The following is a 24,507-nucleotide window of genomic DNA, read 5'->3' as shown; positions in this document are numbered from 1 at the left end:
AGTATGAGCACTACCTACATGGTGTTGTGCCACCAGTATGAGCACTACCTCCATGGTGTTGTGCCACCAGTGTGTTGCATGTGATGCCACCAGTATAAGCACTCCCTACATGGTGTTGTGCCACCAGTATGTGTTGGATGTGGTGCCACCAGTATAAGCACTACCTACATGGTGTTGTGCCACCAGTGTGTTGGATGTGGTGCCACCAGTATAAGCACTACCTGCATGGTGTTGTGCCACCAGTATAAGCACTACCTGCATGGTGTTGTGCCACCAGTATAAGCACTACCTCCATGGTGTTGTGCCACCAGTATAAGCACTACCTGCATGGTGTTGTGCCACCAGTATAAGCACTACCTGCATGGTGTTGTGCCACCAGTATAAGCACTACCTCCATGGTGTTGTGCCACCAGTATAAGCACTACCTGTGTTGTGCCACCAGTATAAGCACTACCTGCCACCAGTGTTGTGCCCACCAGTATAAGCACTACCTACATGGTGTTGTGCCACCAGTGTGTTGGATGTGGTGCCACCAGTATAAGCACTACCTGCATGGTGTTGTGCCACCAGTATAAGCACTACCTCCATGGTGTTGTGCCACCAGTATGTGGTGCCACCAGTATAAGCACTACCTGCATGGTGTTGTGCCACCAGTATAAGCACTACCTACATGGTGTTGTGCCACCAGTATGTTGGATGCACTACCTGGATGGTGTTGTGCCACCAGTATGTCGGCTGTGGTGCCACCAGCTACCTGGTGTTGTGCATGGTGTTGTGCACCAGTATGTTGGATGCGGTGCCACCAGTATTAGGTCATATGTATTAAGTTATATGTAGGTCACTTTTAACTTCGAAAAAATAATGTTCAACTGTATAGTGATACTTAAAATTTCGGCTGAGCCAGTGTTTCTTTAATGTTAAAATGCCAAGGTGTCCTCTATTTGACCTTTATTTTCAGATTAATTTAGGATTAGGAAAACGTCACAGTGACCTATCAACACAGTTTGATGTCTATTTTGATAAATTCGACCATAGAAAAGAAACTGGATTTTATTGTCTTTGTTGTCTGAGACGAAGAATCTCCAGACATTTTGCATCCAATTTATCTTTCAAATGTCAAGAGTATTCACATTTAAAATAGGGTGTTGACTTCTATCCACATTGCTAATCCCAGAAAGTAACATAAATGCTTCTGTTTTGTACACTAATGCCTACACTGATTAACAGTAAATGTATTACTTCAAAGCTGTCTCTATTTTTGTGAATGACATAAATATGAATCAGACCCAGACACAAAAGAACGGTTGACATCATGTCAGCCTTTAGGACTGAGTTGGCTCGATGTCATTGGAAACCATTGAGATAATCTTTTTGGTGGTTGGTTTATGTTGTTAGTGTTGTGTTGGTATGGACTTGGTATGTTGGTATGATTATCATATTATGGTCAAACTGTACCAAAATAGACTTTTGAGTCAAGGTATGACATTTCTGATATAACTGTCCATAGTCTGTCAGTTAAAGTTCTTTGCAAAGGGGTGGTAGGGTAGCCTAGTGGTTAAAGCCGTTGCTCATCACGCCGAAGACCCAGGTTCAATTCCTCACATGAGTACACTGTGTGAATTTCTGGTACCTTTTTTTAAAAGTATTTTAACTTTACTTGGTTACAGTTGAACAAGATATATGGGTTGAGTAAAATGTTACAAATTGCATAATAAAAAGCAGGCAGTATAATGTATTTCATATTGGGAATAAAGATTAAACAATTGAAATGCTATATAGTAATACAGAGAATGTGAAAGAATTTCTAACTTACAGGACTGCATCTAGGGCATTCCATTTTCTGTAAAACTGTTTCATGTTATCGTTTTTCTTATCTATAAATTTCTCAGTCTAATAAACGTCCTTTAATAATGTTCTGTAGATTGTGAAGCTAGGTTTGTGTCCTTTTATATTCATTACGAAAATGTGGCTCTTTGCTAATTGAGTATCATTTGGTTGAGTAAATGGTTAACACTGCAACAAAATAGAATATCATGGTTTGACATTTCATACGTTTTACCAAGGGCTTGAGTTACAAACTTGTTAAAATCTGTCCAGAACATTTGGGTGATTGGACAATCAAGATATACATGGTAAATATCCTCACTTACTGAGCCACATAATGTACATAGGTCATTATCAATCAGTTTCATTTTTAGAAGTTCTCGTTTAGTGTAAATGGCTCTGTGCCAAAAGTTGCATTGAACATCTAAGAGTTTCGTGTCTTAGTGGATTGTCTATATTGTAAAAATATGGTTTTCCAATTTATCAGATCATTTAGTTCCCCGTTTCATTTGAGACACACATTCGGAATGTTATAATCAGATATGAAATTATCATAGAATATCCTAGAGCCTTTACTAGTTTTAATCAAATCGTTCCAAGGATATACATAGATAACATCTGTATATTAAAATTATATTTTGTTCGTATAACTTCTTTCCACTGTTTGGGTACACTATGGAGAACACAATTAAAATCAGGTACATTACCCTTTATGCCATATTTTCTGCAAATGTTAGAAAATCGTGGTCGTTACAAATATTATTAATATAAACTACTCCACAATTAAACCAGTTATGAATGATCAAGCTTGGCTGGTTACACTGGTGATTTAGCCATAGAGGTTGCATGAGTATTTCATTAATATCGTTATTGTTACATCCATATCTTTTAACATATCTATGCCAGGTATCAAGAAAATCTTTCCAAAATGGATTTTTAATTTTATAGTGTTTTGTAATGTTGGCTCCGAGGAGAAGAAAACTTTCTGGTATCCCCTGCCATGATATTGCTGGAATATTGCTAAAAGTGTCGTAAAACTCACTCACTCACTCACTCTTTTCAAGGTGTCAATAGTGGTAAACTGACCGTGGTTGTTGTAAATATTGAGTTTTTGCACTGTCGATAACTTCCACATCACGATTTCACTTAATTTAATGTTAATGTAAATGAACACTTTTTAACCACATGGTATAATTACATGAATAAATTGCGTCATGATTTGGATTTCAGATTCACATGGTATTATTTCCTGTCTTACAAGAACACAGTAATGACTGTGCATTTGGAAACAATATAAAAATTCATTGTTGTGTGTATAATGCTCACACCCCTCTTCAAAACTATGTTTTGTGAAAAGAGAGGAACAGCCAGGTGTGCGAGAAAGGATGGAGACAGCACAGCACAGGTAAATGATTCAATAACCTTGTCGGCACTTGTGCACGTGCTCCGCGTACACCTGGCTGTTTCTCTCTTTGCACCCTCCCTCGTAACAAATAGTGAACTATGTCAAAATTTTAATGATAGTTTGTTAAACAACTTTTTTGTTTTTAGAACATAAATTCTGCAAAAAAATCACAAAGTTGGTCTGATGTTTTGATTATGGTCAGTGTTTCATTGAGTATTATATGGTTAGTAGTTTTCGAGTTGGATTGCAATTCATCGGTCCGATTATGAGCCAAACGGACTATAGTCAGTTGTTCACCTGAAATAAATCGGGAACATACAGTACAAGTCAAAATATAGAATTGCATCAAACAATTGTTTTCACTGCTGCATCAAAGTTTGAAATTTCTTCCACATGTGTACCATAACATTTTTTGAAAGTCGAGTTTCACATCATCTCAAAATCAACATTCATACTTATATCATTTTATTGAACCTAAGTATTTATGTCTCCTCTTGTTTCATTTCTTGATAAAATATGCTTTATATACATAGTCAAACACTTCCTTGTACATAATGTTGGTGACCCTTTTGTTCAGAGATTACATGAACAGTTTGCCAAAATAATGAAATGTATTAATCCTAAGCCTCATGACATTTTTTTTCTCAGGAATATCTGATAATTTATCATGGCCATAATTTGAGTCAGTTATTCTCTTTACTTCAGACCTCTTTTTGAACTGTCTAAAACTAGTTTTTCACCATTCATTTTGAAACCAAAATTATTTTTTTTCATTATCTTTAAAACATTCAATCAGATATTTATATGATCATTGTGTTAATAATTCTGCGACGACAGCTTCTGATAATGTCTGGAGGTAAAGGAAGCATTGTTTAGCTATACAGTATACAACATCCATGCCCAAGATGAACATCCTTAACAGATACCGTAAGGTGCAAGAGTGATGAAAGCGATGTGAATGAATAACTGAAAATGGATCATGACACCAGGTGTTCAAAGAATGTGTACCCATGTCCTGTTAAATTCACTGCATTGACCAAATGACAAGGTACTCTTAATGTTTCGTGATGCCCAATACTTCTGCGAAACATAACAGCTGGAATGTGTGTAGGAGGATATTACTTCAGATGACATGGAAACAAGGGCAACTTCAGCCATTCAGTATGACATCATTCAGATGTGTCAGAAGAAAGAGAAGATTGATTTCGGCCAAAGTATTTAGTTTCTTGGTGTACAGATATTTGTCCTAGAAATCATGAATTTGTGGTTGGAAAAGAAATAAAATTGAAAACTCTTCAGATCTACCTTAATATATGAGCAGTGGTTGTGATGCTTCTGTCGTCACTGGTACTTTTGAATTGTATTCACAATCTGTTTTTTTTGTCAGCACATGCTTTAAGGTCTTACATTTCCGACTATTCATTTCATTATGGTCGCTGGAACTTGAAAACCAATTAAAAAACCTGTCCAGTCTGATGATCAAATAGTGTGTCAATGTTCATATCAATGAGATTGTGTATAATTGGTTTTCATGAAGAAATGGTACAATCTCCTCTATGCTATTCAACTGTCATTTAGCTATTCAATCTATTTCTATGCAATCTTTCAGTGATACAGATAGGTGCTGTTTCAGCATATTGTACAGGTCAAATACTGACAGAATGAAAAGTACGAATAAAAAACATAGACAAACAATGCTATATGCTCTCATGATTAATTGTTACCCTACCTTGTCTATTTATCCTAAAACAATATTCTCATAGATCAACTTTTCTTTACTGGACCAGGCATTAATTTCCGCTTCGAAGTTTCCGTTTCATTTTGTGTCAGCAGCAACTGGATTTTATAAGAATCTTCAATTACCATTGGCTAATAATCCACGAAAATTTTCTCATGGATTTTATTTACATATATGTTGAACCAAAATGTACAACAGAAGTTCTTGAATAATGGCAGTATGATATCACCCCTGAACTCATCAATTCTAAAAATGAGCAGAACGGTACTTATCAGTCAATAATTCTTGTTGTTGTTTGTTGTTGTTTAACATCTCACTGAGCTATTCTCCAGCTATATGATGGCAGTCTGAAAGGACTGTACAGGATTCGACGTTTTACTACTAGACCAGGCTAGCTATTCTCGAAATGTTCGTAGCCCTACGAACTTCTTAAGTCCATTCTTAACACATTGGCTACGATCAAATTGAAGAATTATTAGGGCTACGAACGTTTCGAGAATAAGGGCCCAGTGGACTAGTGGGTCTTAAAATTTACTGGACCTGACCTAAAGTCAACTTGACCATACTGTTGGAAGACAAAACAAGGCTATTTTTTGTTTTAACCCCCTGGATGCCACAGGGACATATATGTCCTTCCCCTTCAACCCTCAATTTCAAGTCCAATAAAAATCAAAATATCCCACGCACACAAATACACTTCACAGTTTCGAATTCTGCAGGAAATTCCTGTTTCTTGATACCATCCACTATTATTTTAGACAAAGTTCAAGTGCTGAAAATGACCTTCCAAAATAGGATTCATAAAAAATGTTGCCATTTTTGACACAGTACGAAATCGCGATTCACAGCGTTATTTGCTGTATGTTTTGAAATGTAAAAATCGGATAATTCCTGGGAGTACTGAATTTCAAAAATAACATATTCATGATCACTGATATCAGTTTTACATGAAATCGCTAATTATAATTCTGAAACGTTGCCGATGAATCTAGAATCGGTTGGGATGTTTTTGAAAATGCACTTACACGAACGCCGTAGAGCACTTTCCGCCATATTGGATAGTGTTTACAAAATCACGTTTCGCGAAGGCCGGTATTGAGACGCCTATTACATCACGTATATTTCATATTCAGCTTCGAAAAATGCATCACTGAATTCCCCATACATTTTAGAATCACATTGCAACTGGTCTGTGTCACCAATACCAACTGTCTAGATAAAATGAGACGAAACATATTGGGTGTGAAAACGAACGCTGTGCTCGAAAGACTACGCTGGTTCGAAATGTAAACAAAGACAAATTCTGATTTTACACTGCGTAGCATTTTCTGAAATTTTTCAACATCCGTCTATTCATAGCTTGAAATGGCTCAATACTTTTTGAATATACATGGAAAGAGTATTGTAGTAAGAAATAGGAAATTATAAATAGATACAATGCAATGATTTGATAATTCATAAGAAATCGTCAAAGTTTCCGTGCAGCGTGACGCCATGACTGACGCAAAATCACGCAGAACGACAACTGTAATTATCGGCATTTCTGGCTTCTTCTCTTACTTACAGTGAAAATGAAAGAAACATATAACAATACACACTTAGTCAGAATCCATTCTGATTACTTACATGTCATATTTATGTACAAACGATCCCTGAATCAATGGAAGGGTCCTCGCAAAATCCTGTGTATCCTTGTCAGCAAAGCCGCCATTTTGTAAGAAATAGGTCATCGGTAGTGATGTCATACGTCAACATTGTTGTACATATTAGGCAATTTCTTTGAGGTGAAGGTCGGTTGAACAAGAGTAAACACAATCGCCCAATCCTTCCGATTACACTGTCAGTATGATGATGTATATTTTGCGGATGGTTCAGATACTTTTTCATGAAACTGACCTCAGCATCTACATTTAGCCTTGTCCAATATCATATCATACGTGCATATAGGGTTTACGGTGTTTTATTCTTTGAAAGTTTTTGATTGTTTGAATAATATTTACATAAGAAATTGACACATTTAATGCAGTACACCATATTCTAAACCTTTACAAAAGTGTTAGAAGATCAAACGTAGCCATAACTGCAATTACTTTAGTTCCTATGATGTACAATATTCAATGCAAATTCCTATCCTAAACAAAATATTCAGGTGTTGTGAAATATTATTTTTATTTACGTTAAATTGATGCCAAACAGGTGCGCGTGTTGTTCACAATAAGTTACACAGTCAAACCGTCTAATTGTTGACATATTCAGGACACAATTTAAATGGAAAAATCAGTCATTTTATGTTTTGTCTATAGAGTGTTAAATTCTGACGTAGAAGCCGAGACCTTTTATACAATTAATGGAAATTAGGTGAGATATATACTAATCAGCATACCAATGTTGTCGTTTTCCAACGTCGCAAAATGCATAAAACAAGCAATAACGTCAACTAAAATGTTGTATTATTTTCAGCAATTTCATTACATTTGAAGATATGGCTAGTATTCTGGTAATAACGATGCAAAATTAGTCAAAATCCATCTACACAAACAGGAGAATATGGGAATCTAAGAACTAACTTATATATCGGATAGGGCCATCCAAATCGCTATTACGTGCTTTCACATGTAATACGTTGTCATTTTTCTTATAAATTGTGAACCTACCAAAGCGTATCCGCTCACATTGGGGAACTTTGAGTTGGAATAGTTTGGTTCACCATGAACATAAAATAACGAAAATATAGCATCCGTATCCATAACAAATTCTCTCAAAATGATCTGAGTTACATTGACCTAGTGTTACGCATAACGGAGTTATAACTCCTTATCATTATACATGTATGACCTCTCTGTCTTCGTTTGACGTCATAGAAGAAAATCCATTTTTGACATTTATTGCGAGTCATTTTTAATGTTGAGCGTATAACGCTATGCACAAGCATATAAACCCAATTCATGTACACTTATGTCGTTCAGATATCAGGCTGTATTTTCTTCGCTCACACTTTCCGTAAAGATGCCACATTTAAACATTCGTAGCACAGTGCTTTTATCGGTGCGCGATAAAAAGCGGATAAATTTACTGTTTTTTAACGCATACCAAACTTTGGACAACATTTAGCAGTGTCTATTTCTCAAACCGCCGAGGTGGTTGCACTTATATTTATACCAACGGATAGGAAATTTAATATTCTACATTTCTGTGTAATTTTATAGCCGTACGCTGATGCAGGACCACGCGAGCACAATTCTCGCACAACGTTCACTTTTCAAACCGTATGAAAATGTGCGCCTGAAAAAACCCTCAGCATCAAGGGGGTTAAGCAGGTTTATAGTGCACATTAGAAGAACCAACAGTATTAAACACTAAACTATGTGATAACTGTTGTGTTGTTTTGTCCATTATGAATACTGTAAACCTTAACTTTTGAATTTCTGAAGAAAGTACGTGTTTATCAGAGGAGCTTTTATAGTCTTTTTATACTTAAAAAGCTCAATAGCAGTCTCTATAATACTCATTATAATGTGCAAGATTTTTAAAAACATAAATAAACAAATATGGTGATTTGAAACAGCGTTCATTAAATATCTACGGGACCAGTCGGACTAGCCAGACAAGATTATAGCTAGACTGGACCAGCTATTTACTAGACACGGTCGTTCGGACATGCCTTAGTTCGAACCCTGGTGTAATATTGTACTTGTGTGGTTGAAATTTATATGCAGCAATGACTTTCTTTTACATTATACATTACACATTTATTTCTCCAGGTCTGTTCTCATGGCTGTCAAAATGTATCCTTTTCCAGACTACTTGTTTCCCCGAGGACAAATTGAAGTCAGACTAACTCTAGAAGGAGAGTACATAGTTTACAGTGTATCTCACCTGAATAGTGTGTTTATTCAGACAGTTCATCGCCCTGTTTATGGTGTGTTCTGTCTGAGAATGATGATAGCTGTGTTTCATACAGGTACATACATCAGTGTTACAACATAGCCGTGTTGCAAGCATTCCGTGTCTTGATGTACTCTGTGTATAAGGTCTGTATGAGATTGTGACATGGCACGGTGCCCAGTGTCTTCCGTCTAATGTCTGTCAGTTAACTTGTAACATCTCAACCAGCGGGAGGGATGAGCGTGTAACTCAAAGGGGATGTCTAGTTTGACGTTAAACTTTGAATTGTAGTTTCTAAAGAGACAGAAAAACTCTAAACATTTGAATTTTGAAAAGTGTTTTGTGATTTCCTTTTTGGAAGCAAGGCTTAGTGAGCTGATGCATTGTTGCATTGAAGTGTTGCAATGTATACTTTCGCCTTTAAAAAAGTCATAAACTTTGAAAATAATAGACTTGATGTCAAAGGTGAATTTCATTGTCTCATGTTCCGTGTCAATAAATCGATTGGCTATGCTTGATGTGATGTCACAATTGCATGTGCTTCCCACCCTTGAGGCGGTTCCTGCAACAGTACTACTGGTACTTTACCCTCGTAAAACTTCACACGGAAAATCAAAACAAAATGATGATAGTTTGTTGAGTAACTGTTTTATTTTGGGAATAAATGTTATGAATCTTTTTTCCAGAGTTGGTCTGATGTTTTCATTACATTCTATGTTGAAATGAATGTTTGATCATGAACCTATTTGGAGTTAGATTGTGATTCATCGGTATCATTTTGACCCAAACAGACTATAGTGTGGTTCAGAAGTCAGTGAAAAAGAGAATATAATTTTTTCTAGTAAACTGGAAGAAAAATCTTTGTTACATTGAAATTATACTCTCCAAGTTTTCTCATCAAACAGACCATATCATACAATCACTCTCTGCTAGCTATCACATCAAACAGACCATATTACACAACCACTCTCCTAGCTCTCACATCCAACAGACCATATTACACAACCACTCTCTCATAGCTCTCGCTTGAAACAGACCATACTAGAGACAAGACCACTCTCTCCTAGCTGTTACATCAAACAGACCATATTGCACATCCACTCTCCTAGCTCTCACATCCAACAGACCATATTACACAACCACTCTCTCATAGCTCTCGCTTGAAACAGACCATACTAGAGACAAGACCAGTCTCTCCTAGCTATTACATCAAACAGACCATATTGAACATCCACTCTCTCCTAGCTCTCACATTAAACAGACCATATTGCACATCCACTCTCTCCTAGCTCTCATATCAAACAGACCATACTAGAGACAAGACCACTCTCTCCTAGCTATTACATCAAACAGACCATATTGCACATCCACTCTCTCCTAGCTCTCACATTAAACAGACCATATTGCACATCCACTCTCCTAGCTCTCACATCCAACAGACCATATTACACAACCACTCTCTCATAGCTCTCGCTTGAAACAGACCATACTAGAGACAAGACCACTCTCTCGTAGCTCTCAAATCCAACAGACCATATTACACAACCACTCTCCTAGCTCTCACATCCAACAGACCATATTCCACAACCACTCTCTCATAGCTCTCGCTTGAAACAGACCATACTAGAGACAAGACCACTCTCTCCTAGCTATTACATCAAACAGACCATATTGAACATCCACTCTCTCCTAGCTCTAACATTAAACAGACCATATTACACAACCACTCTCTCATAGCTCTCACATCAAACAGACCATACTAGAGACAAGACCACTCTCTCCTAGCTATTACATCAAACAGACCATATTGCACATCCACTCTCTCCTAGCTCTCACATTAAACAGACCATATTGCACATCCACTCTCCTAGCTCTCACATCAAACAGACCATATTGCATAACCACTCTCTCCTAGCTCTCACATCAAACAGACCATATTGCATAACCACTCTCTCCTAGCTCTCACATCAAACAGACCATATTACACAACCACTCTCTCCTAGCTCTCACATCAAACAGACCATATTACACAACCACTCTCTCATAAACAGACCATATTGCACATAGCCACTCTCTAGCTCTGAAACAGACCATACTAGAGACAAGACCACTCTCTCCTAGCTATTACATCAAACAGACCATATTGCATATCCACTCTCTCCTAGCTCTCACATCAAACAGACTATGTTGCACATTCACTCTCTCCTAGCTCTCACATTAAACAGACCATATTACACAACCACTCTCTCATAGCTCTCACTTCAAACAGACCATACTAGAGACAAGACCACTCTCTCCTAGCTATTACATCAAACAGACCATATTGCACATCCGCTCTCTCCTAGCTCTCACATTAAACAGACCATATTGCACATCCACTCTCTCATAGCTCTCACATCAAACAGACCATATTGCATAACCGCTCTCTCCTAGCTCTCACATCAAACAGACCATATTGCATAACCACTCTCTCCTAGCTCTTACATCAAACAGACCATATTGCACATCCACTCTCTCCTAGCTCTCACATCAAACAGACCATATAACATAACCACACTCTCCTAGCTCTCACATCAAACAGACCATATAGCACATCCACTCTCTCCTAACTCTCACATCAAACAGACCATATTGCATAACCACTCTCTCCTAGCTCTCACATCAAACAGACCATATTGCATAACCACTCTCTCCTAGCTCTCACATCAAACAGACCATATTGCATAACCACTCTCTCCTAGCTTTCACATCAAACAGACCATATAGCACATCCACTCTCTCCTAGCTCTCACATCCAACAGACCATATAACATAACCACTCTCTCCTAGCTCTCACATCCAACAGACCATATAACATAACCACTCTCTCCTCATTGATGTTAAATTATAGCACTTCATGTAACATTCTTCACATTGAATGTACCTGGTGAGAAAGAGTGCCAATTTAGTGTTTAAAAGAAGAACCCATAACATATTTTTTCTGGTTTTAAGGATGTCCTTGCCCATTTTTTTTCAAAAGATCAAGAAAGCAAACAGGATACAGTTTTTGTGGATTCTGTTTCTTTAATGGTCGAGAAACCTTTTTCAAATAATACTCTTGTTTTCTTTGATTTTTTTTATTGATTATATTTTTTTGTAATTCATTCAAGACTTAGGTTATCCAGTCTCCTGTTTTCATTCTCTGATGCTGCCCAAGACAATCAAAGTAAGGAGTAGACTTGGCCTGGTTCACTGTAACGGCTACATTTTTAAAGAACACCCTAAATGTTCCAGAGTTGTGCTGTCACGATGGCCTGATTATTTTAAGGTCATTTTATGTGAAAACATGCTTCATTTCTTACAAACAAACACTCATTTATGCAAATTGTGAGAGTGGCGCTTGCTACCAGTACGACAGTACATGCTTACCCTTTATATGAAATTATTTTCTGGCGATGACATTTTATTTTTCTTCTATTTTGTTTCTTGATTTTACTTTCTGTTTCTTTGAGTTTTTATTTGGTTACAACTGCTGAAAGAAAGCTGTCACAATTTTAATTGCTTTGAAAAGTATTGAATCCTACATATACTTATAACCCGTGAAGATCTCGGTTGAGAATTGATCTTCAGTAACCCATGCTTGTCCTAAGAGGCAACTAACAGGATGGTCAGGCTCACTGACTTGGTTGACACATGTCATTGTATCCCAATTGCGTAGATAGATGCTCATGCTGTTGATCACTTGATTGTCTGGTCCAGACCCGATTATTTACAGACCGCCGCCATATAGAATATTTCTGAGTGCAGTATTAAACAACAAACCAACCAACCAACATATACTGGTGTCATGTAGTTAATGCATTGTAATAGTAAAAGAAGCAACATTCTTCAACAGTTGGATAACTTGATGGTTATGTTCATTATTCAGGAATAATTGTTCATCTTTTTGAAACAATTGTTTTTCTGTTACTTAATAATCTGAATCATATTGCAGTTTCAAATATTTTTGTAATTTATTTTAGTAATGGTTTAATATGACATTGAACAAACAGACAATCAATAATTTCATTAAACACAGATAATACTTTTCCCTAATATCAAAGTAAAAAGTAACTTGCATTTTATAGGTTTAAGATAAGTTAGGATGAAAAGTAAAAGAGTTTTAGGTAAGAAAAATAGTATCAAGTACGATGATAAATGTAAGACTACATTATAGCTACTGATATTCAATAAAGGAAACTGACAAAATTCATCATTCATTTATAGATGATCAGCTGTTAAATACAATATGAGATTGTAAGTAAAACACATACAACAATTGAAAGATCATAAATTTGAAGAACTTGCATAAATATAGAAATGAAAAGAGAGATCGAAAGAGAAGCACAGATGGTTCATTCAGCTTCTACATACCTTTCACAGTGATTTGTGTGTATGGAAGATTGCAAAGTGAAGCTGAAAGTTTCTGAAATGTTCATTGAAATGTCTTTGCCTGTGCCAGTGAAGACACTACCTTATGCCCTGTACTGTATGTGTCCTCCACTTGCTTGAATGGCTGCCTGCCACTTCTTCCCCATGGAACCATGATGACACCTTGTGGGATGGCAGACCTTTCTCTCTGAAGAATCTGGTTTAATTGCTGCCAATTCTGTGGTCCTGGGCCTCTTTTCACAAAGCACTAAGGTGATCGTAAGTCACTAAGGTAACCTTAGTGCAATTGTTCAAGAATGGGAGTTAAGGTTAACCTCAGTAAAAGTTGCTTCGTGAAAGGAGCCCCTGGGCCCCAATCCTGAAAGTGTTCATTGCACTACGACATCTGTAACTCTGTGTGAAAAGTCTAGGAGTTACGATCATCTTAGTGCTTCAGTTGCTTTGTGGAAGAGGCCCCTGGTGGACATTGATGAAAATGTCTGACTTCCTCTTCCCACAGATGCCAAGGCGGTTGAGATCAGGTGACCTTGACACACTTTCCAGCATCCATGTCTGAGCTGCATCAGAATGAACATTGTCATGTTGAGCCAGAACATTGGTACATAGCATCTCAAGACAATAACAGCCACGGATATTAAGTTGCCATGAATGTAAACAAGATCTGTTATATGCCAAGGAAAATGGCTTCCCAGATCATGTCACTTCCTCCAACAAATCTTTCTGAACACTTCTTGTAGGGTCCATCTGGAATAAAGCTCATTCTGATACACATAGATTCATTCATATCTCCTTTGAAGAAGGAAATGTAATTCGTAACTGTGGTAAATTAATGCAAAATTAGGGCCTTCTTTCACTGATTTTTGGAGCTAGTATTGCATTGTATGCTGTAGTGAGTGTAATGTTTCAACAGGTGAAACACTGGACATAGTCAAATTTCTGTGGTGATCTCCCTGACATTGAATCATCTGTACCAATGCAGAGATGCCAACTCATACGATTTTATCGTATTCGTTACGAAAAAACAACACAAAATATGTGACTACGATGGCAGTAATTTATACAAAATTTTAAAAGAATACATGAAATTAAATTATCAAATAGCATATGTACCATAGCATATGTCTTGTAACTGATGCCATGCCCAAAGTATAAAAATTGTACTCAGGGCAACATTGAAATGCCTTTCGACTGATGCTTGTGATTCACCAACTTCAAGTCCAACAATACCATTTTTTCCGTCATTATTGCCAAGTCTTGACATAACGAATGTCTACCTTTACCTTGTGAAAGTTTTATAATGCAATATGTCATAAACCTTCCCCAGACAGCTGTGACAGATTCCATGACTTACACATGAGTGAGTGAGTGAGTTTAGTTTTACGCCGCTTTTAGCAATATTCCAGCAATATCACGGTAGGGGACACCAGAAATGGGCTTCACACATTGTACCCATGTGGGGAATCGAACCCGGGTCTTTGGTGATCAGCCAACGCTTTAACGACTAGGCAACTTACACATGAAAACTACGATATATGACGTACTGTAGATAAGCCGATCTCATAGATAAGCTGAGGTCCTAACTTGGCCCTTAAAATCTGTATCAAATGGTTTGTCCCGTACATAAGCCGAACCACTAACCTTCGTTCATTTTCAGGCAGTGGTACCTTTCAGTTTCTCCGAAAACCAGAATCAAGCAAATGTGATAGGCTATTGATCTAAATCTTTTTAAAGACAGTGAAATGGTTTTTGACAATGAGGAAAAAAGAACATGTAAACCTATCAGGTATCAAATGTGGTTTGAGCGACCCTGAATTTGTATGAATATTACTAAAATGTCCTATGTATGAACGATACAGGTAGACAGCAAGGGAATTCCCCTAACTGCAAATGATATTCTTCTGCAATCAATGGAGGTCTATTTTATGAACACCTCGGGTTGTCACTGTAGCTTGATCTGAGAGTGTAAGTTCTCAAATTTGTGTGAACTGTGTGAAGTCTGCTTTTGTCCCCATGACAGAATATGATTGAACTGCAATGAGGACAGTTTGAACTGTACACTGTATTCAATGTTTCTATTTTCAGATGGTCCTTTGGAATTGTATTGTTCGAGATTGTGACCCTAGGTGGCACTCCATACCCTGGTGTAGCCAATCGAGAGCTGTTGTCAAAGCTGCATGCTGGATACCGTATGGAGCGCCCGGATAACTGTTCCACTGAAATGTGAGTTTTGATTTTTACCAACTGTTGAACATATTGTTACAAAGGAAAAATACCCCTGAAGATCCAGGTTAGAATTGGTCTGCAACAACCAATGTTTGACGTAAGAGGCAACTAACAGGATCAGGTGGTTAGGCTTGCTGACGATATCCTAGCCCAGAGAGCATTCAGACGTTGGCCTAACGTTGGCAATGGTTATCCCAACATTGCCAACGTTGGGCCAACGTCTGAATGCTATCTGGGAGATTTGTATATCAATGTACATACTGTTGATCACTGGATTGTCTGGTCCAGACTCAATTATTTACAAACTGCTGCCATACAGCTGGAATATTGCTGAGTGCCGTGTTAAACAACAAACAAACATAAGAAACAACATTGTTGTCAGGGTGTAGAGTTAGTAATGGAGCGGCAGCAAGTTTGGTTTCACCCCAATTATGTTTCTAGGTTTCCCATACCCATGCTCTTGGAGTTTACCAAAGCTGTGAATGTCAAAGACTGGCATCACTTCAGGGTTTCATGCAGACATGCTGTGATATTAATAATAATCAGAAGTCTTATAATGCACTAATCTCCACGCAACAAAGCATGCTCAAGGCGCTAACACCCTGATTATTATTACCCCGGATAACCCAAGCTGCCTGTTAGGCGCTAGAAGGTTATAGTCATATGACTTTATCCAACCGGGTACCCTTTTTCTGCTGGGTGAACAGAGGCAATTTTGAACAAACTCACTTGCCTAAGGTGAGACTTGCTTCATTGTGGGGCAGGACGGAAGTCCCAGAAACTCTCAGGAGTCAAACACGGTCACCCATCCAAGGACTGTCCGAGCTCGATGTTGCTTAGTCTCAACTGATTCGTGACCTGCGCTCTGTGCACAGGACCACACGCCACCATATTACTGGAATACCATTCAAAGCTTCAAAATCACTCACTCAACTTAATTTTTTGTTTCCTATCTCATTTGGCAATAGTTTACATTTTGTCCATAGTCATGTTCTAATCAATATATTTGTTTGAAAAGGTTAAAAGGATCTTGTTTGATTTTAGGGCTAGTTTGGCTCATGTGCAGTTGCAGTTGGCTGAAAGAGTGTCAGCCATTTTTTGTATTGTGATGAATGAAGGAAACTAGTTGTTATTAAAAAGGTTTTGTTAGTTGAGGAATTATGGAGATAACACGTTTTGATCAGTCCGAGATTATTTCCATGGCCAGAGTAAGAGAGTGTTTGGGGCTACGTGTGCATTTGGGCAGCGTTTTAAATTTTTTAAGCATGAGCGGAAATCCCAAAGTGACGGGGTTGACTACTTTGGTGAAAACCCAAAGCACGGTTCTCACGAATCATGTGACCAGGCTTTCTGATGCTTGAAATAGTGACGTAATTGGCACATGTAAAAGTCTTCTCCCTTAATGTTTGATGAACTCTGTTTCACATTGTAATCTTTTAAATGCACACATGGCCCACCTATCACTTTTAAAGCTTGTTGAAGTGCGCAGAATGATTTTCTTGAAAACCATATATGTTTCTTTTTGGACATGTGTATGTTTATACCAACCAGATATATTGTCATGGCGAATATCAGTAACTGATGATGATGATGATGATAGAAAAGATGACAACAGAAATGATGATAGCAAAGATGACAAGAAAATGCTGCTGCTGCTGCTGCTGCTGCTGATGATGATGATGATGATGGTGGCGAAGTTGACAATATAAATGGTGATGATGATGGTGATGATGATGATGATGATAGCAAAGATGGCAATATAATTGATAATGATAGCATTTAAGATGACAATAGAAATGATGATGATGATGATGATGGTGGCGGCGAACGAGTTGACAATGACGATGATGATGATGGTGATGATGATGATGATGATGATGATGATGATGGTGGCGAAGTTGACAATATAAATGATGATGGTGATGATGATGGTGGCGAAGTTGACAATATAAATGATGATGGTGATGATGATGGTGACGAAGTTGACAATATAAATGATGATGGTGATGATGATGATGATGATGGCTGCGAAGTTGACAATATAAATGATGATGGAGATGATGATGATGGTGGCAAAGATGATAGCAAAGATGACAATAGAAATGATGATGATGATGATGGTGGCGAAGTTGACAATATAAATGATGATGGAGATGATGATGGTAATGATGATGATGATGATGGTGGCGAAGTTGACAATGATGATGATGATGGTGATGATGATGATGATGATGATGATGGTGGTGAAGTTGACAATATAATGATGATGGTGATGATGATGATGATGATGATGATGGCGATGATGATGATGGTGATGATGATGATGGTGGTGGTGAAGTTGACAATATAAATGATGATGGTGATGATGATGATGATGATGATGATGAAAGTTGACAATGATGATGATGATGATGATGATGGTGATGAAGTTGACAATAAAATGATGATGATGATGATGATGATGATGATGATGGTATGAAGTTGACAACATAAATGATGATGATGATGATGATGATGATGGTGCTGAAGTCGAAGTTGACAATATAAATGATGATGGTGATGATGATGATGATGGTGGCGAGCTTGACAACATAAATGATGATGATGAATGATGATGATGATGGTGGCGAAGATGATAAATGATGATGATGATGATGATGATGATGATGATGATGATGATGGTGGCGAAGTTGACAATATAAATGATGATGGTGATGATGATGATGATGGATGGTGAAAGTTGACAATATAAATGATGATGGTGATGATGATGATGATGATGATGGCAAAGTTGACAATATAAATGATGATGATGATGATGATGATGATGATGATGATGAAACATAAACGATGAGACGATGATGGCGGATGATGATGAAATGATGATGATGATGATGATGATGATGATGATGATGATGGCAAAAGTTGACAATATAAATGATGATGATGATGATGATGATGATGATGATAAGAAGCGACAATATAAATATGATGATGATGATGATGATGGTGGTATAAGCTGACAATATAAATGATGATGGATGATGATGATGATGATGATGATGATGACAAAGATGACAATGATAAATGATGATGACGATGATGATGAAATGATGATGACATAATGGTGATGATGATGATGATGATGATGATGATGGTACGAAGTTGACAATATAAATGATGATGATGATGATGATGATGACAACATATAATTGATGATGGAATGATGATGATGATGATGATGATGATGATGGTGGCGAAGTTGACAATATAAATGATGATGGTGATGATGATGATGATGATGGCGAAGTTGACAATATAAATGATGATGATGATGATGATGATGATGATGATGATAGCAAAGATGGCAATATAATTGATAATGATAGCATTTTAAGATGACAATAGAAATGATGATGATGATGATGATGATGATCGAAGATGATGGCGAGAAGATGACAACAGAAATGATGATGATGATGATGATGACGATGATGATGATGGTGGTATAATGGTGATAATGATAGCAAAGATGACAATATAAATGATGATGATGATGATGATGATGGCGGCGAAGTTGACAATATAAATGATGATGATGATGATGATGATGATGATGATGATGATGGTGGTGTGGTGATAATGATGACAATATAAGATGACAATAGATGATGATGATGATGATGATGATGGTGACATGAAGCCGACAATATAAATGATGATGATGATGATGATGATGATGATGATACCAAAGATGGCAATATAATTGATAATGATAGCAAAGATGACAATAGAAATGATGATGATGATGATGATGATTATGATGATGATGATGATGGTGGCGAGGTTGACAATATAAATGATGATGGTGATGATGATGATGATGGTGGCGAAGTTGACAATTTAATTGATAATGATAGCATTTAAGATGACAATAGAAATGATGATGATGATGATGATGATGATGATGATGATGATGATGATGATGATGACAAAGGTGACAAAGGTGACAATGTAAATGATGATCATGATAATATGTCAGCAGCTATGCTAACTACCGTCACCAAATTTGCAAGCATCAATGATTGTCTCTGCACATCATTTTTCTCTGCACAACATCATTTTCAGCCATCCACTCTTATTTAACTCACATGAATTGATGCAATTGAAAACATTGAAAAAATAATCCAAGGTATTTTGATTTGTGCTTTTCCAGTAACACAGAATTTTAAGTGCCACTCACTTGCAACCATTAGAGAATATCCCAAATGAAAGCCATGAATTATGGTCATTTTGCCCTGCTGTTTTTGAATCCCTTCATTTGAACACCCTGCTATTATGATAATTTCAGTGACACTTAAATCAAAGCATGGCATGGATCTGTGACTGTGAAGTTTTTGAAATGTCAATCCATACTCACAGTATGACTGTTTTTTATGGGAAAAGATATAAAAAGTGGTGGTGTTTTTTTAAAACTAAACTGTTCATAAAGAATCTATTTGTATGAATGTGTCAGATCCATATCCCTCAAGTCTGGTTGAATGGAGTCTTTTCCTTTCATCAAACAATAGTTTCCTTCAACTGAATATGAATAGCAACAACCGGAGGAAACACCACACTGAGAATGTTTACCGCATTTAATATAGTCGCTGCCCCATGGTTTTAGTAGAGATCGAAGTTAAAGAACAGGGCCCTTTCACATGACTTTTGTGGTACAGGCTTTGTATATTTTTGTGTGGTAGGGACCTCAAGTCTAGCATCCTATTCTGATCCCCTCAAGTCTAGCATCCCATTCTCATCGCCTCAAGTCTAGCATCCCATTCTGATACTCTCAAGTCTAGCATCCCATTCTCATCGCCTCAAGTCTAGCATCCCATTCTCATCGCCTCAAGTCTAGCATCCCATTCTCATAGCCTCAAGTCTAGCATCCCATTCTCATCGCCTCATGTCTAGCATCCCATTCTCATCCCCTCAAGTCTAGCATCCCATTCTGATACTCTCAAGTCTAGCATCCCATTCTCATCGCCTCATGTCTAGCATCCCATTCTCATCCCTCCAGTCTAGCATCCCATTCTGATACTCTCAAGTATAGCATCGCATTCTAGAGTCCTATCCACATTCCTAGCTTCCCATCCTCATTCCCTTCTATGAGACCCTAAGGTTCCTTTAAGTATTCAATACATCTTACACTTTACCATTGAAACATATGGTGTAATGAAGACTACTAAGCAAGTGAGTGAATGCTGCTTTTCACTGCAGTCAGCTATTTACAATATATTCAAGATGGCCTCTACATAGTGGACCAGTCAAACCAATGGTTGACTTCATGACCTATGTGTTGGTGTGGTACCGTTGGTGTTAGCACCACACAAGACGAGGGACGGTGGGGTATATATAGCCTAATGGTTAAAGCATTTAGATGTCACTCTGAAGTCCAATGTTCGATTCCCCACATGGGTACAATGTGTGAAGCCCATTTCTGGTGTCCTGTGATATTGCTGGAATATTTCTGAATGTGGCATAAAACCCAACTCACTCACTCACTCATAAGCCGAACCAGCAACTCCAGATGCCTGTTATCACAATCAATGGTTACTTGAGACCAATCCAGTCCTGAAATCGATGATGTTACCTCTGTCAAGAATGGTAAAGCGTGATATATTCTTTGATGACTGTGATAGTTACATTCCGCCAAGTTGTATTCAATTTTTGTCATAAAACTAAAACGTTATGATTTATAGCTCTCAAATGCTACTAGTCAATCTACTATCATTGGATTTCATTTGTCTTCAGGGCAATTTATGCACTAGCTAGCAAACTAGCATGACTTTTGAAAGAAAATGTATAATGTAATATGCTGAACAATAAATACATAAACTACGGTAAATTTTACCCAAGGTCAGGAATAGTGGGAGGCGTGCCACCCAAGTTAGAAGTCAGAACATAGACTACCCTGCCTGTTTCAGTGGGGACGGAAATTGTTGTAGGTATAGGCTCAGCCCATGTTGATAGGGGTAGAGCCGGGCGCCTCCATTACACCCTGTCTATTCTGTTCCCCTGCTGAGCGCCATTGAAAACACAGATGTTCCTTGTATTGTATCATACGTGACATCTAATACAGACTTGACCCCTCTCATAATGAGGGAGGCATAGATGGGCTTTGTAGAATGTACTTAAGTGGGTTTTAAGTTTGTCAGCCTTTGAAAAGATAATTGTTCAGCTACCTGACAATGCTGAAATATTTGTTATGCCTTGAATAAGACAGAGAGATTTGTGTTGAGATACTTTTTTTGTGAATTGCAGTGGTTATTAAGTTATATGAAGCTTATAGGAACATTTATGATCAGTTCCCTGATAGAGAACTCTTTATGATGTTGATTTCAGTTTTTATTTCAAGTAACTTGAAACAATTTGTAGTTTATGAAACTGTGTTTGTTAGCAACCCGTCACATTCACAGAAGAGTAGGAGGGGAATCTTTCAGGCCTATAAGTAATGTGGTTGCATTCTCATAACCATCATACTACTACTACAACTACTACTACTGCTACTACTACTACAACTACTACTACTACTACAACTACTACTACTACTACAACTACTACTACTACTACTACTACTACTGCTGCTACTACTACTACTACTACTACTACTACTACTACTACTACTACTACTACTACTACTATGAAAATAGCAATAATAACAGGTAACAGAATTGTGAATCTTGTTTCGAAAGAAAAATGTTTTTCCATGTACAGATGAACTTATTCATTCCCAAATGTTTCTTGTGTTATGAGTTAATGCTTTTCATGTAAAGGTAAAACTTTGACATTACAAAAACTAATGGGATTACTCAGCAACTGTTTGTATTCTTCATTCCACTGTCAAGTCCTTCTGCTACAAAAACACAACAATAATAATTAAAAATTAACAAATTTTTTTTGCAGCATGCATGCTACAAAAAGTCGAAATTATAAAGGCAAATCTGAATTTATAAAGGAATAAACTTAATAACTGTCCCATACACTTTGTAAAATCCTTGTCAGTCAAAACCTGCAGTTAAACAACACCTGACTGTAATGTGGCTACAATCCTATGAAAAACTCAACTGTTCTTCAATTGCTTTTGAAGTTATTTAATTTGCGATTATTCAAAAGGGATAATGAGTTGAAGTCCGTTATAGCACAATGGTTAATGCTCCAGATTGCCAATGGTTCAATAGTAATCCTGTCGACAAGTGAAGATCTGGGTTAATATTGATCTTCAGTAACCCATGCTTGTTGTAATGGCCAGGTGGTCAGGCTTGCTGACTTGGTTGACACGTGTCATAGTATCCTAACTGTGTAGATCGATGCTCATGCTGTTGATCACTGGATTGTCAGGTCCAGATTCGATTATTTACAGACTGCCGCCATATAGCTTGAATATTGCTGAGTGCAGCATAAAACTAAACTCACTCACTCACTCTAACCCTGTCACGGTCATTCCATGAAAAAATATTCTATTACCCAAAACCAGTGTTTTCTATTTGTGTTCATACAGCCAGACATACAGAATATAAATATATACATACTTGCCTGGCAGGTGAAATATATGTTTATTCTGTTAACATCTGTATCCAAGTAAGGTAGATTTTGTACACACACATTCAGGTGATATATTCGTTGTTTCTATCAACATCTTAACCCTCCGCAGTTACTTTTGTTGTTTATGTTCTCTTTCACCTGTGTTGTGGTAATGTTTGGTTACATACATCCCAAACATGTTGACGTATTTCATCTGCTTAAATGTAACCAGGTAACATGGTAGCGGTACACCTGCCTGGCCCCCCTCGTCACCTCACCTGTTCCGCAGCACGTTGTACAAATACATCAACTAACTAAGGCCAGATTAGTTGCACACAGGTATACATTATCTATAACATTCCATCGTACCTCCTCCCCGTGCAGGTGTTCATCTCCACAAAAAAGGTCTCTATTTACGGAGGTCAAAGGTTACATACCACGTGAAGTCATTGTCATTGTCCGAACGTAAAGCTTGTTTTGTCAACAGTAACAACAAGCTGGAAAAATACAGCACATCTGCAAACATTGTGTTTGCGTGTCTACATGTTTAACTCACGTTGTACATACAAGAGAGTGAGGGTACTGTAAGAGTAGTAGTGGCTCTCGACAGAGGATGGGGATTTCAATCAGGGTGCATCCAGCTTCTGTTACGCGTGTTCCTGGGACACATTTTGTTGCTATCGGTTTTCATCAGAATCAAGTCTTAAAGGTGTGGGATAGAGTCTAGTTTTATCTTGGACTTGATTATTAGACAGTGATGAGACATTTTTTGTAACATAATCTTTTGAGTATCAGATGTTTTAACTTGTAGTCTTGAGTTGATGCTCATGCTTTGTAGACATGTGTGTTATTTTGCTGAAACAAATGAAATATCTTATTCATTCTTGACTTGTGGTAAGATGATAAAATGCCATACATTAATTTAACTTATGCTATTGTATGCCTGGACCTAGATTTTTTTATGAAGCTCTCCAAGAACAGTTAAGATGGTGATAAATGCCATACATTAATATTAACTTATGACTATCTTAGCTCTAAGGCAGCTTCAAAAATCTAGGTCCAGGTGTTTTATGAAATATTTGGAAAAACAGTTTAACTTATGACATTTCTAACTAGAAAGAGAAAATATTATCCCTAATTTTGAATGTTTTTTTTTCTTTTTTTTTTTGTAACATAATCCTTTGAGTATCAGATGTTTTAACTGGTAGTCTTGAGTTGATGCTCATGCTTTGTAGATGGGTGTGTTATTTTGCTTAAACAAGTGAAATATCTCATTCATTCTTAATTGTGGTTGTAAAATTTGTGCAATTTGTATGCCAGATGATTATGACATATTAGGAAAAACAGTTTAACTTAGGACATTTCTAACTTGAAAGTAAAAGTGTGCAAAATATCACCCTAATTATAAATACGTTTTTCTCTTTCATCAGAGTGGAGAGTTAAGATAACATATTTGTGT

General features: G+C 37.3%; 1 protein-coding gene across 2 annotated transcripts in view; it reads left to right on the top strand.

Annotated features, from left to right (window-relative positions):
• LOC124283699 overlaps positions 1-24,507 on the top strand; it is a 107,958-nt gene that overhangs the window by 56,002 nt on the left and 27,449 nt on the right. For both annotated transcript variants that reach the window (XM_046719709.1, XM_046719708.1), the window contains exon 23: positions 15,345-15,482. In XM_046719709.1, coding sequence (XP_046575665.1) covers positions 15,345-15,482 — 138 coding nt within the window. The remainder of the gene's footprint in view (positions 1-15,344; positions 15,483-24,507) is intronic.

Source organism: Haliotis rubra, unplaced genomic scaffold, assembly GCF_003918875.1.
Source record: "Haliotis rubra isolate DU_JTF1 unplaced genomic scaffold, ASM391887v1 Scf32, whole genome shotgun sequence".
In the NCBI taxonomy this organism is placed as follows: domain Eukaryota; kingdom Metazoa; phylum Mollusca; class Gastropoda; order Lepetellida; family Haliotidae; genus Haliotis; species Haliotis rubra.
Note: the sequence above shows the minus strand (reverse complement) of the source record. Positions and strands in the feature narration are given on the sequence as shown.